Below are 18,460 nucleotides of genomic sequence, written 5' to 3'. Positions count from 1 at the left end.
GCTGAGCACGGGAGGGGAAGGGCACGACCAGAGAGCTGCCTCTGGTTTCTCCTGGTTTGGATGGTGGCGAGGCGGGAGGGCTGGCTCTGCCTTCCCAGCCTCCTGGCATGGCAGGTGTGGAGGTGTGTATATGGCTGGGTGTACGTGCGACAGCTGATATGCTGAACCGATTTCACATTTCTATTTTGTTGTTACAAATACTTGTCTTTGACTGAAGAATTGCATGACGTGTGATGCCACTTACCAGTATGATGTGAATCAGAGCTGAGTTTCATCCAGATGCTGAGGTCTGATCTGTGCTTTCTGCCACATTAGTTTTAATAAGTGAGTTTTTTTAATCTGAAAAACCGTAGTGGTTTAGAAGCAGTAAGAGCATCAGGACTCTCTTCCCCTCTTACAGGCAGGTAGACTGAATTTAAGTGTGCTGTATCCAACAAAAGTGATGGAAGGACCATAAACAGATCCTGCAAGTCATGATTGGGGCTTATTTTCCTTTTTTTTTTTCCTTAAGCCACAATGAGTTCCGTCTGAAAGGCAGCTCATGCTTACGCTCTGTCCGTTTTTACACCTGCGCACTGTTTCGCACACCCAACAGGGTTATGTATGCTTTTTTAGTAACGCCTGCTGAAGCGTGGAGGGGATCAACATTTCATTTTCATTACATTTTATTTATTTCTCTATTTTGGAGGAAGGGTTCCATAAAGTATAAGATAGACATATCTAAAATAAGTTTCTCCTGCAGGTGAAAGGTATTGGTAGTTAATGTGACTCCTCATAAAGCAGCTGAATTGCAAGTTACAATCAAGGATTTAGAAAAAAAAACGTTTGCTTGATAATGTCTTTTGCCATAATAAAATATGGTCACACGAGGAGTAAAAGGCTAAAAGAATGGCCAGACAAAGACAGATCATCCGTTCGTGCTTAATGTGAGACTCCTACAAAGCCGGTACTTGAAAATACCTGCTTTGGGAAAGGGAACATGGAAATTGCCGTCTTACATGTATATTTAGTCATCGGTTATATTATTTCAAATGCTATGTAGCTATAATAGCATGAAATAGATACCCCTACCTGATCCAGAGATAGATATTACATCATTGCTGCTATAATGCTCTGCTGCAAAAGGACTTTTTAAAGGATTTCTCATGATAATGAAAATATTCTGATATAGCATTAAGGATTTTGCTACTGAAATGTGTTTAATGTAAATATGCTGTCAGATACCCTTCAAGTAATTGACAAGAGCAGATGATTAGCAGTGTTCTCAATAGTGTTTTTGCATAATCTTACATTTTGACAGAACTCTTCAGCGGCTTTTTATTGTCAGTGCTCTGCAATCAGTAATACTTTTTCCTTGACATTTACTTTGTCATTATAAATCTTGTAAGTGGTCATTTAACTTGTTCGGTATGCATGTAAGAATATCATTACTAACACGTTTGAAAAAATGTCTTCCTGTTGAGGAGCTATTGCGAAAGTAAACTTAAAAAACCCCTAAGTGAAGTAGGTCAATGAGTGACTTCATGAAATAAATACCTGTCTGTGAGCATCTTCTTGCACATTTCAAGGGTGATTTTAAAATCACTCTCTTATTGAACATTCACGTTTAAGTCATCAAATTTAACACGGTTGTTGGAATTTTTTAATCTAGTATTTTTTTAATTTAATACTATTGTTCAGTTATGATCATTTACATCTAACTGACCAAAATTAAACTGTTATGATCCATAAGCATTCATAATTACATACTGCATGTAACGTTAATAGTCAATATAATAAACCTTCATCTTTATTGAAGCATCTCTTGTTTCTACAGCAGTTCTTTAATCTATCTCAATAGATTTCTAGTGTACAGCTCATATAGATTTGGTCAGTGACAAGGGTTAGAGTAGTCTTGTAGAACATTTACTTGTAGCTGTGAAAAGCCCACATTCATCAGAGGATTAGGTCGATCAGATTGTACCAGGATCAATGGAAGGACTGTGTGATCCCTCTTAGGCTGTAATGTGTTCACCTTCTTTGGAGAGAATTCACATACACACACATTTCTCTGTCTTAAAGCCATTTATCTCAGAATGTCAAATTGCAATAATTAACCATTATTGATCTTAAATTCAATTAACTTCATTAACACAGGTCATGATGAGGGTGCTTGTAAGGGAAAGGCTCTTGACAAGTGTCTTTTCTTATATGACATTGAATGTTCACAATCGTGACTATAAACTATTCATATTGTGCCACAGGAACATCTTTTAAAAATTACGAGAGTTTGGTTGGTGGCTCTGAAGCGACATTTTAATCCCCTCCCCCTCATCTTCTAGTTCTCAGGGTTTTCCAGCAAATTTTCTATTCAGGAATCAGTGAACCGTTTGTTTCCAAAACATTATCTTAGTGTGGTATTATAGCAAACCCCACCTATTCAAATACCCTTCAGTTCAATAGCTAGTGCTAGATGGAGACTCATTTACAAAAGCGTATATTAGTATAGTTAGCAATTGAGTGAAATGAATATTCAGTGCTTCTTTTTGCTATACATACACAAAACAAGTTGGGGCCATGTCATAGAGGTAATCCTTAGAATCTCTGCCTTCTCCAAGTCCTAAGATTCATATTGCAGTCAATAGTTGTTTTTCTTAAACGAGGGCTGAATAAAAACTGTGAAAGAACACAAAGCTTTGTTGGCCCACAGTGAACTCCTTTTTTTTCATGGAGAAACTTCATTATAAGTACAAGTTCACAATAGCTGAAATTGTGATTGAAATCATTTGGATTTCTACTATACCATTCATACAGTTGTATGGAGTTTATTGTAAGGAGACTCTGCATCCAAAATAGCTATTGAAACTACTGTATAAAGGACTTCAGTGGGAATTTCAAGTTTGCAAGAAAAATGAAGGATCAGGTTGAAGGTCTTTTGGTACATTTTGAATGTCTTAAGTAGTCCTGATCGTTTACAAAAAAGTCTCCAAGCAGAACAACTTGCTGTAATATATTGAAGCATTTTAGGAGAAAACTTGATTTTTAAAAACTTTACAATGAAGGCTACAGCCCCCGAGATGTGTTGTAATGTTAGTATGGTTAAAACACAAATACAAAGCCAGTGTTTGGTAACTGTAAAACTTGTAAGATGTGGACAGATTAGGAACAACCAAAGATGTGGGAAGATTACAGGAAATAAGGTGTAAGATTTCTTGTTGTTGTTAGTCTAAAAAATGCTGAACCGTAATCAGAGGACTCTGAGAAATGACAACATCAGTTTTGTTCAGAAACAGATTTCTGTGACAATTAAATGGTCATTTTGTAACTACACTTGCTGTTTCCACTCCACTATAGAAAGCATTTACTGAAAAGAGACAGGGCAGAAGCAGAATGGTTTGATTATTGCATTTGAAGAAACTAAAGTTCCCTTACAACATCTGTTTGCTCAGTGAAGGATTATAATAATTAAGAGCTATTAGAGCCATATTGAGAACTTTTATGCTCATGCTTGCTTATCCTGGAGTTGGCTGTGAATCTTGTATTAGTTTGTTGAATGCCCTGTGTGCTTTTCGGTGATTAAAAGATGCCACCCAAATGCTGATGTCAAGCAGAGATTGTGTCACTGTGTGTTTTAGTACCAATTCATACAGAGAATTCGGCTTGTTCTCTACCAGTATGTTGATAGTGACTTTTATTAAAAAAAAAAAAAAAATCCAAATGTCTTCATTCTTTGGGGATTCTGGTAAATATTTTTGTCCACTTGAGGAAATGGTAATTCCGTGGTTAGAAAAATGCTACAGGGAGTCCAAAACACAATACACCTTCTAAACAAAAATTAAGCATAACATGGAGCTGTTTTCTCTGCTTATGAACACTTATTTGCCACCGTAGTATGTGCTTGCATGGAGTGGGAAACTCTAACAAGTCTGTCGTACTTCACACCAAGGAACCTCTTGGAAACCGTCGGGAAACCAGTTTTGTCTTACTTAGAGTGGATCGCATTTATTCACGATGAATAATTTATACAGCAAACGTAGGTGTGTTTTTTTTCTGTTACTAATGCACATGCTAATTGTATTTGTTAAGTTTATGTGAATGTTTTCAGACTATCGGGCTGCTTGTGGATTGTTTACTTCAGCAGTTTGTGCCTGACTCTTCAATCCCCGGTGGTGTTTCCCCTTCATGGCTGGTTCGCTGACCCTCAGCCTCCCAAGAGACAGTGAGGAACTTTACGCTCCTTCGAATGATGTTTGTTTGTAACTCAGGTGTACTTGGAGGAAGGGCATCCCTTCCCCAGGAACATAGCGAGGCGGGAAGGGGAGGAAGAGGAAAGTACTACATGAACGTTGATGAAACGGGAACACCAAGACCCTGAACTAACTCAAACCAAGCAGCAGTTGAGAATTCCCAATGGTGTTCACAGTCCTTGTTACTCATTTACCTATTTGGTCTAGTCCTCATGGTGCTTGGGAAAGGTTGTTTATGTGGTGACAGGGAAGGCCAAGAAGGTTTTTTTTTATCCTTTTTCTCTTTTCAGGGTCAGCCTGAAATTCCAGGCTTATGCTCTTAGAGTCTGTTAAAATCTCTACACTGTCAGAGTGCAAAGAGGGAAGGAGATTGATTTCACAAAATATGATAGCAAGCAAGGTCCACCTGTCCTCATGGACATGTTTCTCAGCCCTACCACTTGAGTGCTGTGATCCTGTGTTGCTTCTGGTAATCACCTGTGGGCACACGCAATGGGATAGAAACCGTTGCTCTACAGTTGTGGTACTTTTGTGAGTCAGTTGTATTGTGTATGTGGGACTGCAAATTTAGGACAAAACCCATAAAAATCTGTTCTTTGTGATCAAGCGTAGTCTCTAATCTGTTACTCCTGTGAAGTTTCTCATAAGCATGTTGTTCACTGAAGGCAAGTTTTACATGAGGAAGTCTCTCTAAAAATCTATAGGTTTTGTTCATTATAGATAGGAGTAACTTGGACCTTGGGTCTCACTTCATGTTTTTGAATCTTCATACCCCTTCTTGTCAAAAACTTCTTATAGAAGGTAGCAGATGAAGTCTCTAAGCGAGACAGCTCTCAGACTGATCCTCACACAACCCTTGCCGTAGAAGAGCAGACCGCAGGGTGATCAGATCGCATGCTCTTCTCCAGGTTAGAGAGAAGTGGTGTTATGTTTCACGAGTGGATAATTTGAGCAAATTTTAGAAAAGCCCTGCTCAGCAGGTTGAATTCAGGGAGTTTAGGCCCCAGGCAGGAAAGAAGGCAGCTTTGGAGGAGAGAGGCATGATCCATCATGCTACATCTCCAGCACAGCTCCAGTGGAACAGCCGTTCGCAGCATACCTGAAGCCCGGCTGTGTGCTGGGAGCAGAAAGCTCTTTGGAGGAGAGTTGTGACAATACTTCTCCTTACTTCAAAAACCTTCCCTATTTTCCCCATTGTGAAAAGAAGTTTGCTGGCAGCCTGCAGATTCAGCATTTATTGGATCTCAGCAGCTTGGCTCTGCGGAGACAGGTAATCCAGACTGGGTTGTACACAGTACATGCACCTGTGGGTATTTCACTGGGTATTTTATCCTTTATAATTGTTTAAGCTGAAAAGTGGCAATTATTTTCAATTATACACATAAATTGTATTCACATAAACACCCTGTGAAGAAGCATAGGAACAGAAACACAAACTTAAGACATCTTCTCATGTTTTGTGTAAATAGCTAAATTGTATATGTTAACCTGCAGGAGTTATGGACTCCTTTATTTGTGTTCTTGCCTGGCACTAGGCAAGTAATTTTTAACTTCTTTGGATTTCCAGGTTTGCAGCTGTAAGCTGTGGATAAGAATGTTTCTTCTGCAGGGCTGCTGTGAAGAATAAAACACTTGTTGAAGCTTTTGAACACCTCAGTAGAGAGATGCTGTGCAATAGTGCTAAGTTGTTTCTAAGCCATCATTTAACATTATGGCATCTTGTTTTTTTCAGGTGTGTATTTAAAGAAAGAGCTAACACATAAAGGTGAGCTTTTCACAGGAATCTCTTATTTAACAAACATCTAAACAGTACTTGGTTTCAGAAAAATGAATGCCTCCCTCACCAGAATTAGTAGCAATTTTTGATTGTTTTTTCTCTTCATTTGTACATGGCCTGTATAGAATCATAGAATGGTTTGGGTTGGAAGGGACCTCAAAGATCATCTAGTTCCAACCCCCCTGCCACTACACCACGTTGTCCGAAGCCTCATCCAACCTGGCCTTGAACACTTCCAGGGGAGGGGGCATCTACAACTTCTCTGGGCAACTTGTTCCAGGGCCTCACCACCCTCTGAGTGAAAAATTTCTTCCTTATATCTAATCTAAATCTGCCCTCTTTCAATTTAAATCCATTGTCCCTTGTCCTGTCACTACATGCCCTTGTATGATGTATGTATGATACTTTTCATTTGGCAGTGTGAAGTCTAAAGTGAATAGGAGACCTGAATCCTGTACCCTCTTTTAAACTACATGAAAACCAGAGAGTTTGGAATACAGTGACATGAGGAAAAGGTGCTTGCCGTAGACTTGCTTTGTTCTGCACTTAGATGGCCCACACTTTAATGACATATAAACTCATTTCTTGTTATTGTCTCTTCACTGTATATTCTTGTCCATGTAATTCTCAACTCTTAACACTTCGAGTTGATTTGAGCTCTCTGAAGTTGCTCCAAATGGAATACCAGTCCAGGATGCTGGATTAGAGCAGCTGGCTGGCTTCCTCTGGCCTATTTCTGAGCTCTCTATGGCAGCCAGCTGCAGTATTTTCGTGAAAGAACAAGCACAAGTACACTTCAAAGTTTCTAGTGTCTAGTGTTAGCCACCCATTAGATTGATATGCTGTGTTCACATCCATCCACACTGATTTCCAATAACTTAATAGTACACTATTGTTGGCATGAAAAGGCTGCAGATTTATCAACATACAAAAAATCCAGCTAAACAAGCATTAATCATGCACATCACATCAAATTAACATGTTCAAAATTAATATTCTTGACCTTGCCAGTGGGCAGAATAATCAGTCTTGCAGTAGGATCGTACTCCAGTGCGAGGTACCAGCGACTTCAGCCGATGTGCGAGAGAAGTGCTGACCTCTTCTCTTGGAAATAACATTTCTCTCCCATAATAGACAGTCCTGCCTCTATGAAACAGAACCTTTGACCTTTTTAACAGGAATAATGTCCCTGTCAAGGTGCTGGGTAATCAGTATTGCCATGCCCGTTTAGAGACAGCGTTGTCATTTGCCACTCTTGTAAACAGGACAGCCACTCCTACCTCCCGTTTCTGTCGCCTAATGAGGAATATGCTAACATCTCTGCCAAGTAGCGATGTCTCAAATACAATTTCAGTTACATGTGAATTATCAGTCAGTCACAGTATAGAAATAGCTCATGTTGTGGGTGAAATGTTTGCCTTTCTTCCTGTAAGTGGAAGGCCTGCGGAGTGGGAGTTTTCTAACAGACTAATATAACTCTTTTATATGCCTTCATTTGCATTAGGTCTTTGATTGACTTCATCCACCGAGCTGGTTTTCTCTTGCTTCTGTTCATTAATTTTGTGAGTAAGGTTCATTGGCACAGTCAAATCGTCTCCGTGCTGCTGTTTCTCTGTTGGCTTTCTCTTGACTTGTGTTCAGGCTGTGCCTCTCTTCACTTGGAGTCATAGAATGGTTTGGGTTGGAAGGGACCTTAAAGATCATCTAGTTCCAACCCCCCTGCTGTGGGCAGGGACATCTTCCCCTGGATCAGGTTACTCAAAGCCTCATCCAACCTTGCCTTGGAACACTTCCAGGGATGGAGCATTCTCTGGGCAGCCTGTTCCAGTGTCTCACTGCCCTCCGAGGGAAGAATTTCTTCCTTAGATCTACTCAAAATCTGCCCTCTTTCAGTTTAAAACCACTACCCCACTGAAACTGGGGACTCTTTGAGGTTTCTTCATCGATTACTTAAATCTTAAAAAAATGTTATGGTTATTTCTTAGGTGGCTGGTGTCAGCTTTAAACCTGAATGGGAATGATATTTTGGAAAAGGCTTCTGCGCTGCCAGCAGCACTGGCTGTGGGAGGAGCAGCCCTCTCGCAGCACTGTGCTTCAGCTTGGGGAGCAGTGGGGGTCAGGCTGCAGAGAGAGTTTTGCTGGCTGGGTCCTACTCACTGCTCCACTTGGTAATCTCTTCTGATACTTTTCCCTTTCCCTTTTTGACTGGGAGTATAATATTAATCCGTAAGCATTGGGAGTGTTACTGCTCCCAATCTCTTTCTGCTGCTCTCTTCTTCAAATGTGAGATGTATATGGATTCAGGTTTTTTAAGGGTTGAGAAGCTTTTTTTTTTTCAAGATGCGGACTCAAAATCAGATGGTTTGGGAAATGATCCTTAGTATTACACAACGGTTTCAAACCATACATAATTAATAAAGCTGGTTGTAATTTTTTAAATAAAAATCTATTTGGTTAAAGTCAAAATATTTCCGAGGAACTGAATGGTTTTGATAAACTTTTGTAGTTAAGCATTTTTTCATGTGAGAATATTTGAATGTTTTGGTACTTTTTCAAGCAAAGAGCTTATATACTAGTTTAAATATACCCTAGTAAGCTGATTAAAATAAAAGAAAAAATCTTGGCGAAAGAACGTAATTAAACCAAGACATTTCAAAAGTATCAAAATGAAATATTTGGATAGATCCAAGCCAAAATATGTGGTGTCAGATGTATTTTTCAGGAAGAAAGGAAAGAATTGTACAATTAATTGGTTTTTGCAGACCAGTAAAATGCACCTTTAATGCTATGGTTTTGTATTTCCACACAAGCTCAAGGAGGTGTGTGTCTGACCAGGGTGGATGTTGCCATGGAAGGGGTGAAAAACCATGCAATGATTTTCATCTTTTTGCTGAAGAGGACCTCTAGCAGTTGGGGTTCGAGGTGGTAGCTGTTGTGCTGGTGGGCATCTCAGAAAGTTGCTGAGTTTGGCCCAAGACATCAGCAGAGTAATGGCTGTTGTAGCTGCACGGGGACTTCCTCTGCCTGCAGGAATGTAGTGGAGCCGTGATATTTCTCTGGTCTTGTATAGCAGATCTCCAGTGTCTGTGTAGAGCTGGGTATATGAGTTTATTAGTGTATATACAATATGTAGATCATTTTGAGCAGTGATGGATCACAGTTTATTTCCACTGGCAAAGAAATGATCCATAGCTCAGTTATGAAGGTAATTCCCTCTTGTGCAGAAATGAATCACATTATACCACAGCTTACTGTTATGTTTTGATATCAAATGTGTTAATTTCATTATTACCTAGCAGTTTAGTTAATAATTGTAATAAATATTAATGAGAGAACTGTCTGTTCTCAACCTCTCTGTGGCCGTACCTGCAAGAGGTTTCTGAATCCCATTGATATCCTTATCTCCAGAAACTGAGGGCTACACCAGAGAACTGCTGTCCACTTTTTGTCAAATATTATGTCACAGTGACACCATTGCTCAACTTGCAGGCAATTTCCTGGAGGTTATGGTGCACTTTGAGATGTAAGCTAAAAACTTTTCTGAGAACTGTATTTTTTTTTCTTCTTTTACTCTGGAAAACAAAACAAAAAAACCCCAACAACCTAGAACTATGTAATTTCTTTCCTTTTCATTCTTATTAAGTACTTCTGCCATTAGAATTGCCTTTAAAGTTGTTTTTTTCCTTTAGACTTTGCTGTCGAGGCATTGAAGAACAGTTTTACAGATGCTCTGCTGTTTCAAACATTTACTCTACATTTGAAAAATATCAAAACACGGGTCTGTCATTTCCCCCCCCCCCTTCTTTAAATAAGGAGGAGATGGCTGAGTAATGATAGGCTGGAGACAGTGCTTCTTAAAGACAATCTCTCTACCAGGCAGTGAATCTCAGCAAAAGAATTTACCATCACCTCCTGATTTTATTCTCCGCTTTTTTAGTCTCTTTGCTCTTAATGTAGGTACTTAACCAAATGATAAATTTTTCTGCTACGGCCCTCCTTGTCCTTCTTTCTGTTACAGTGAAGCTTTTACCTTCATCTGTGCTCAGACTATAGATCATCTCTCTCCCCTGAGCGAGATGTGGTGGGGCAGAGAGGGATTGGAGATTCCCTTGGTTGCAGATGGGCTCCTTTTCACAAGTACCTGCAGGGCATCCCGTACTCCCTGCTAGCATGGGACTGAAGTTTGGCCTTAACCCTCTCCCCTCTTCTGTCCCACATGCTGATAACAGTTTAATTGGGTTTTCTGAGGAGGAAATGTGTCATTTGCCTTTTGCATCAAAACTCTGAGGACAAAGCCTCAGGATGCTGCAAGCCCTTTGGCCACTGTAAACCCACCCGCGATGGTGTTCCAAAACGTTCAAGTATGCCCTGAGTCTGCCATCTCAGGTTGGTCCAGGACTTGTTGGGTTGCCTTATAGTGCCCTGAAGGCAAGTGATGAGGTGTCCAACCCTTGGAATAAGGAATCAGAAGCTACTGGCATAAACTCCAGGGGACGATGGTATTTAAGTCTTAGGCTATTTCCTTGAGCACCCTCAGCTCTTGCATAAGTCTTTGGTTGAGGAAGTTGGAGGTATTGTTGTGTTCCATCCCTCCTCTCCTTCACACAGTGCGTAGTGGTTTAACCCCAGCCGGCAGCTAGGCAGCACGCAGCTGTTCACTTGCTGTGCCCGGTGGGATGGTGGGGAGAATCGGAAGGGTAAAAGTGAACTCGTGTTGAGATAAAGACAGTTTAATAGGTAAAGCAAAAGCCACACACGCAAGCAAAACAAACCAAGGAATCCATTCACTACTTCCTACCATCAGGCGGGTGTTCAGCCATCTCCAGGAAAGCAGGGCTCCATCACGCGCAATGGTTACTTGGGAAGACAAACGCCATCACTCTGAATGTCCCTCCTTTCCTTCTTCCCTTCATTTTATATGCTGAGTGTTGCATCATGTGGCATGGAATATTCCTTTGATCAGTTGGGGTCAGCTGTCCCAGCTGTATCCCCTCCCCACTTCTTTTGCCCCCCAGCCTACTCACTCATGGGGTGGGGTGAGAAGCAGAAAAGGCCTTGGCTATGTGAGCACTGCTCAGTAAAAATGGAAACATCCCTGTGTTATCAACACTGTTTTCAGCACAAGTCCAAAACATAGCCCCATAGCAGCTACTATGAAGAAAATTAACTTTATTCTAGCCAAAACCAACCCAAGGGGAAAGAGCAGAAGGAGCCGTTCAAGCTGTCAGTTTATCAAAGTTGCAGATTTTTGGGTTAAATTCCATACTGTAATTTGTGCCTCATTTCCCGCATCTCTGGATTAAAGAGTGATCCCACAACTTGGCTTCACAACTTGAGCTTAGGAAGGAGAACAGCTATTGAGGATGCAGCTCCTGGTTAACACGCAAATATGCTTGATAGTTGGTGAAAAGGGCAAAGAAAGCATGGAAGGTAAATAGATTTACATTTAAATGAGCCTCATGCTGGAGGTTTTCCGTAATTTAAAAGTCACACTCTAAAAAAAACTGTGAATGTGACAATACGAGTGTTTCAGTCCAAACAAAACTCTTAAGATTTCAGCAGTAGGAGAAATAAAAATGTAACGAAAACCACAGTAATTAGGGGCTTGATTCTCTGACCTCAGTTTGTGTTGGTGAGCACCGGTCCCCAGCAGCACTTCCCATGGTGTGCATGGGCAGAGCCCAGGGCTTTGGTACGTGGTGCGGCGGTGGGAACGGGTGGCACACGCTCACACTGGCACTCAATGGACAAAAAGGACAGAAGACAGGTGGGCTCACAGAGCGCTTTGGTGTGCCATCAGCCCGCAGCTCTGAATGAGGTCTTTGTAATGCAGGGAGTGTGACAGTAACCTTGGATTTTCTTTACCTGGCAAAAAGGGAATTATTCTGCAGTTTCACAACAGAGGCAAAGGAACAGGAGTTTTAAAAGAAAAGCTGTTTCCACAAGGTGGGAAAGAAAAAGGGAACATTTGCTTCCAAATGGTAGGTTTCATGCTGTCATTTCTTCCTCCATCTTTCTTTATTGATGTCAGTAGGATATGGCGTGGTTGAGAGAGAGGTAGTTGGTAGCCAGTTGATTACACGTTATCAGTAATTATTTAACATTTTTCAGCTTTAGAGAGCAATTTGAACTGCTTTGGTCTCCTTTGCTAAAGTTTTTGGTAGAGTTCAGAAACATGACAGAGCAAATAATTAAGATGAAACAACAGTCTGAACCATCCACAGGGGAATGAAAGCATTGAATAAAATCCACCTTGTTAGATTCTTTGTAGTGGTTTCGTTGTGAATGTTTGCAGGATAGGTGCTGATCATTACTAGAAGTTGCTGACCTGAATGTAATATACATAAAAAACAGATTCCTGAATTCTTTCAAAATATTTTGAAAATGCATAAAACAGAGCAAAACAGCACAGCTCTATTTCGTTAGAGTACATATACTTGTTAAAGTCTGATCTTCGTATCAGCATCTTTGAAACATCTTTTAATACAGTTTTTAACATAATTCTTTCAAACTGTGTTCTCCCACATGTTAAAAATAGGACCCTTGCTGCATGAATTTTCTGCATTGAAATTATCTGAGCTGAAACATCTAATCACAATTAATGTGTTGCTCTTATGTGATATGTTTGTGCTTTCAAAGGTTTAACTTCTATTCCGAAGATCAGATTATAACTTTACATGCCTGGAGGAGGATTCACTACCATTCATCCATGTGAAAGAACAGTAGTGAATATTTTGTATTTCCTGACTGAATGCAGGAATACTTCATGTGAAACTAAAAGCCTAGTTTCATTGTTACTTTAACAGTTGTTTTGTCTCTTGTGATTTTTTGATAAGGTTTAAACATGTTTTCCCTGAAAGAAGATTGCAAGGTTCAGTACTGTATATGTGTATCTACTATAGTGTTCTACATATTTCACTCTCTTGGTTAAAGTGTGTCTTTTTGGGGTGTTCACCATTATCTTCTCTGTATTATTGCCTGAATAAAGAAGCTGTAGATTATTCAATGTGTTTAAGATACCTACATGTTCCAGATGTGTTGCACAGAAGGTCGAAAGTCAAATGTCTTCAACCGTAGAGTCTAGTGGAAATGCTTTTTTTTCCCAAAGTTTATAATTGTATTTGTGAGAGATTGAAAGTAAATTTTAAATTCCACTTAATACAGAAAAGTCGTGTTCTATTTTTGCTTTCTTGCTTAGCTGTAAATTAATGCATCGTATAGAAATAGTTCATTTTGATCAGTTAATCATCCCTCTCTTGGTGTTTCCATAGTTTTCTTGCCTGAAGGAAAAACTTACGTAGACTTTAGTATATGTAGAATGCGTGCACAGAAGCACCATAGAAAAAGAGAATGTGTTTACTGTCAGTTCACAACTATCCTATTCAGGAAGAGTATCTTAGATTTACATCACCAGTTGCATTACTTGAGAGGGGGAAAAAGAGACAGGATTCCTGTTGGGTGTCTGCGTAGCTTATGCTGAGTAAATATTGACAAAGTAGTCTAAAGAGCAAACACTTTGACATTTGTAAGGTCCACTGGAAGGTCTTGTATATATTTATACAGCAAGAATGAGTACAGCATACCAATTTTCTTGAACTAGCTCCTGACATAATTCTGCATGGGCTTTCTTGATGAGAAAGGTATGTTTAAATGTGAATGGGTCATTTGTTACACCCGTAATGAATATCCTCAAATTGCTCTTAGTGAGTCATTTCAAAAGGTTGCGTCACCTGGTTTTACCATCTCTTCCTCTAAAATATGATAGTACTAATAATTATAACTTTTTAAAAATCTCATTTTTTGATTATTGTAACTGGGGATTTTTATACTTTGTAGGAATTTTTTATGTTTGTTGAACTCTTATATTTATTAAAGATTGAGTCTCAAAACCGTAATGAGCAAAAAATGCTTGCTTAATTTAAATTGTGAATCTGTCTGTTAAGAAATGCATTAGGGGTAGGAGAAGCATAAGACATATTAATTGACAGACAGGAACTGCTGTCTCTGAGGTTGATACAAGTAATTTATTACTTTAGAAATGAATGCCACCTCCAGAATGTGCTTCATTAATTTCAAATTTAGTTTTAATTTCAAGCTGTTGCCCCTTGAGAAGAATAAGGTGGCAAATTATGTTTGAAGAGCAGATTTTTTTCTTGCTCTGAAGAAACACTAAATTTTAACTGTTTAATTTTACAAATAGCACACTTGTTCGGTTACAACACTTCAGCAAAAGTATAAACAGCAGAAACTAACTTATATTTTCTTCTCTTTATAATAGCCTATGTTTCAGACGAATTAAAAGCAGCAGCACTGGTGGAAGAAGACGTGGAACCTGATGAAAATGCAGTTGATGGGGAGCCTTCAGCAAAATACGCATGTCCAGAAAAAGACTTCAGTAAGAACTGCCAAAGCTACCAAAACTCGCCAGCAGCTGAATTTTCTAGCCATGAGATGGACAGTGAGTCACATATCAGTGAGACAAGTGACCGCATGGCAGACTTCGAGAGCAGCTCTATTAAAAACGAGGAAGAGAGCAAGGAAGTTTCAATACCACTGGAGGACTCTACTGTGTCTGATAGTTTAGAACAAATGAAAGCCGTGTATAATAACTTCCTCTCCAATTCCTATTGGTCCAATCTCAATTTGAACCTTCACCAGCCGATTTCAGAAAAAAACAATGGTAGCAGCAGTAGTAGCAGCAGCAGCAGCAGCAGTTGTGGAAGTGGCAGCTTTGACTGGCACCAGACTGCGATGGCGAAAACACTGCAGCAAGTTTCTCAGAGCAGAATTCTTCCAGAACCGAGTCTTTTTAGCACAGTTCAATTGTACAGACAAAGCAGTAAGCTTTATGGCTCTATATTTACTGGAGCCAGTAAATTCCGCTGTAAAGACTGCAGTGCTGCCTATGATACTTTAGTAGAATTAACAGTGCATATGAATGAAACGGGACATTATCGAGATGACAACCATGAAACCGATAACAATAACCCCAAAAGATGGTCCAAACCTCGTAAACGTTCTTTGCTTGAAATGGAAGGGAAAGAAGATGCCCAGAAAGTATTAAAGTGTATGTACTGTGGTCATTCATTTGAATCTCTTCAGGATTTGAGTGTTCATATGATCAAAACAAAACACTACCAAAAAGTGCCTCTGAAGGAACCTGTTACACCTGTAGCAGCAAAAATTATCCCAGCTACTAGAAAGAAAGCATCACTGGAGCTTGAACTTCCAAGTTCTCCGGATTCCACGGGTGGGACACCAAAAGCAACAATCTCAGATACCAACGATGCACTTCAAAAGAATTCTAATCCTTACATTACACCAAATAATCGCTACGGTCACCAGAACGGTGCCAGCTATGCCTGGCACTTTGAGGCGAGGAAATCTCAAATTCTGAAGTGCATGGAGTGCGGAAGTTCGCACGACACTCTGCAGGAACTCACGGCTCACATGATGGTGACGGGACATTTCATTAAAGTCACAAACTCTGCCATGAAAAAAGGGAAGCCAATTATAGAAGCCCCAGCGACACCAACAATAACGTCCTTAGTAGATGAGAAAGTTCAGTCTGTGCCACTAGCAGCCACCACTTTTACATCTCCTTCCAATACACCTTCTAGTGTTTCCCCTAAATTAAATGTTGAAATAAAAAAAGAAGTAGATAAAGAAAGAGGCATTGCTGATGAAAAAATGAAAGACAAAGAAAAGTCAAGTGAAGATGAGGAGAAGTATGATATCTCCTCAAAATACCATTACTTGACTGAAAACGACCTAGAAGAAAGCCCTAAGGGGGGATTAGATATATTGAAGTCTTTAGAAAACACAGTTACATCAGCTATAAACAAAGCCCAGAATGGCACGCCAAGCTGGGGTGGCTACCCCAGCATTCATGCTGCCTATCAGCTGCCTAATATGATGAAGCTGTCATTGGGCTCATCGGGGAAGAGCACACCATTAAAACCTATGTTTGGAAACAATGAACTAGTATCACCAACTAAAAACCAGCCCTTGGTGTCTCCACCAAGCAGTCAGACCTCACCTGTGCCAAAAACAAACTTTCACGCCATGGAAGAACTGGTAAAGAAAGTCACCGAGAAGGTGGCTAAAGTGGAGGAAAAAATGAAAGAGCCTGAAGGAAAGCTTTCTCCAATGAAGCGCGCAACACCTTCGCCATGCAGTAGTGAAGTCAGTGAACCTCTTAAGATGGAGTCCTCTAATGATGGTGGCTTTAAAAGCCAGCAGAACAGCCCAGTCCCTCAGAGAGATGGTTGCAAGGACAGTCCAACTGTAGAACCTGTGGAAAATGGGAAAGAACCTGTTAAGTCTATTGTAAGTTCTTTAAGTAGCAGCACAGCTATCATTACTGATCACCCTCCCGAACAGCCATTTGTCAATCCATTAAGTGCACTGCAGTCTGTCATGAATATTCACCTTGGGAAGGCAGCAAAGCCGTCTTTGCCTGCTTTGGACCCAATGAGCATGCTTTTTAAAATGAGCAACAGTTTGGCGGAGAAGGCTGCCGTGGCCACCCCACCTCTACAGTCCAAAAAACCAGACCACTTAGACCGTTATTTTTATCATGTCAACAATGACCAACCCATAGATTTGACGAAAGGCAAGAGTGACAAAAGCTGCTCTTTGGGTTCAGCGCTTTTGTCATCCACATCGACATCTTCTGCATCTTCTTCATCTACAGTGACAACAGCAAAGACATCTGCAGTCGTGTCATTCATGTCAAACTCGCCGCTACGCGAGAATGCCTTGTCAGATATATCTGATATGCTGAAGAACCTGACAGAAAGTCACACATCAAAATCTTCCACACCTTCCAGCATATCTGAGAAATCTGACATTGATGGTACCACAATAGAGGAACCAGAAGAGAGTATACCAGCTCAGAAAAGGAAGGGCCGTCAGTCTAACTGGAACCCTCAGCACTTGCTCATATTGCAGGCCCAGTTTGCAGCTAGTTTGCGGCAGACTTCAGAGGGAAAATACATCATGTCAGACTTGAGCCCTCAAGAAAGAATGCACATTTCCAGGTTTACGGGACTCTCAATGACCACCATTAGCCACTGGCTAGCCAATGTGAAATACCAGCTCCGAAGGACGGGGGGAACTAAGTTCCTTAAAAATTTGGACACTGGGCACCCAGTGTTCTTTTGTAATGACTGTGCTTCACAGATCAGAACTCCTTCAACTTACATCAGTCATCTTGAATCGCATCTGGGTTTCAGGTTAAGAGACTTGTCCAAACTGTCCAGTGAACAGATTAACAATCAGATAGCACAAGCAAAGTCACCATCTGAAAAACTGGTGACGTCCTCTCCAGAGGAAGATATCGGAACTTCTTATCAGTGCAAACTTTGTAACAGGACTTTTGCAAGCAAGCATGCTGTTAAACTTCATCTTAGTAAAACACATGGGAAGTCACCAGAGGATCATCTTCTGTATGTTTCAGAGTTAGAGAAGCAGTAGCGTTTGCTTTCGATTAAAATAACTGTAATTTGCTTTGAGGAAAACTGTCGAAGACGCCTTAAAGCTACTGTTTAGTTCTTGGCACATGTTCTTATTTTAACTCCAGAGTCGCTCTGGGCTGAACTGTTTTGTATAACTGTACAGTGTTTAAATAGAGGTGCATAATCAGCTGTTGTTACTGGTAAAATATGAAGGTTAAAATGCAGTGGTAAGTGTTTGGAACTTTGTGTAAATTGGATTTAGTTGCTGTGCATCCCTCTGATGCATCAAGCTGCATGCATTAACAGACAGTTTAATTAAGCATTTATAACTAATTCTGGTGCACTTTTTTCATGTGACCTAAGTGTGCTGGTATTTCTCACCCTGTAATCTTTAGCCCTCTGAGTACTTTGAAGCACTTTTGCATTAATTTGGTAAAAATGTATGGATATGGTTTTTTTAAACCCTTACCAGCTTAGTTCCGATTACTAATATGAACCTCCATTTATGCAGAGGTGTCTCACACCTTGAAATTTAAAAATATAATTTTCACATTGAAACATAGATGTATATATTGTATAGATTTCAAAATCTCTTATGGAAAATGTGATTGTGGTTAATGCCATTTTCTTTTTCTTCAGCATTTTTAGCAACAGTGGGTTTTGTACCTGATAAGCCCCAGGTATAAACTGTACCTATATATAGTGTATATTTCATTTTTTAGATCTAACGATTTTTCTTTTAACATCCAAACATTGTAAATTATATGATGAAAGATACCACAGATAGCATTTATAAAGTATTCAGAAACATTATTCTTAAAGCAAAGTATGTTTTGTTTTGTTTTGCTATACAGTACATCTATATTAAGAGGTTCATGTTTAAATTATACATATTTATTAGTGTTGCTATCATTTGTTTGTTGGTTGGTTTTTTTTTGTTTGTTTGGTTTTTTTTTAAACCATCTGAAGAAACAGAGCCACGTACTGCATTCCTGGCA

The 18,460-nt window shown here is 39.9% G+C and overlaps 1 protein-coding gene across 1 annotated transcript in view; it reads left to right on the top strand.

Annotated features, from left to right (window-relative positions):
* TSHZ3 (teashirt zinc finger homeobox 3) overlaps positions 1–17,481 on the top strand; it is a 20,680-nt gene extending 3,199 nt beyond the window's left edge. The window contains exon 2 of the mRNA XM_009988707.2: positions 14,282–17,481. Within this exon, the coding sequence (XP_009987009.2) occupies positions 14,282–17,481 (3,200 nt within the window). The remainder of the gene's footprint in view (positions 1–14,281) is intronic.
* Positions 17,482–18,460: the final 979 nt, after the last annotated feature.

This window comes from Tauraco erythrolophus, chromosome 15 (assembly GCF_009769465.1).
Source record: "Tauraco erythrolophus isolate bTauEry1 chromosome 15, bTauEry1.pri, whole genome shotgun sequence".
NCBI classification, from domain to species: Eukaryota; Metazoa; Chordata; class Aves; order Musophagiformes; family Musophagidae; genus Tauraco; species Tauraco erythrolophus.
This window is presented reverse-complemented; position numbering and strand designations above follow the sequence as displayed.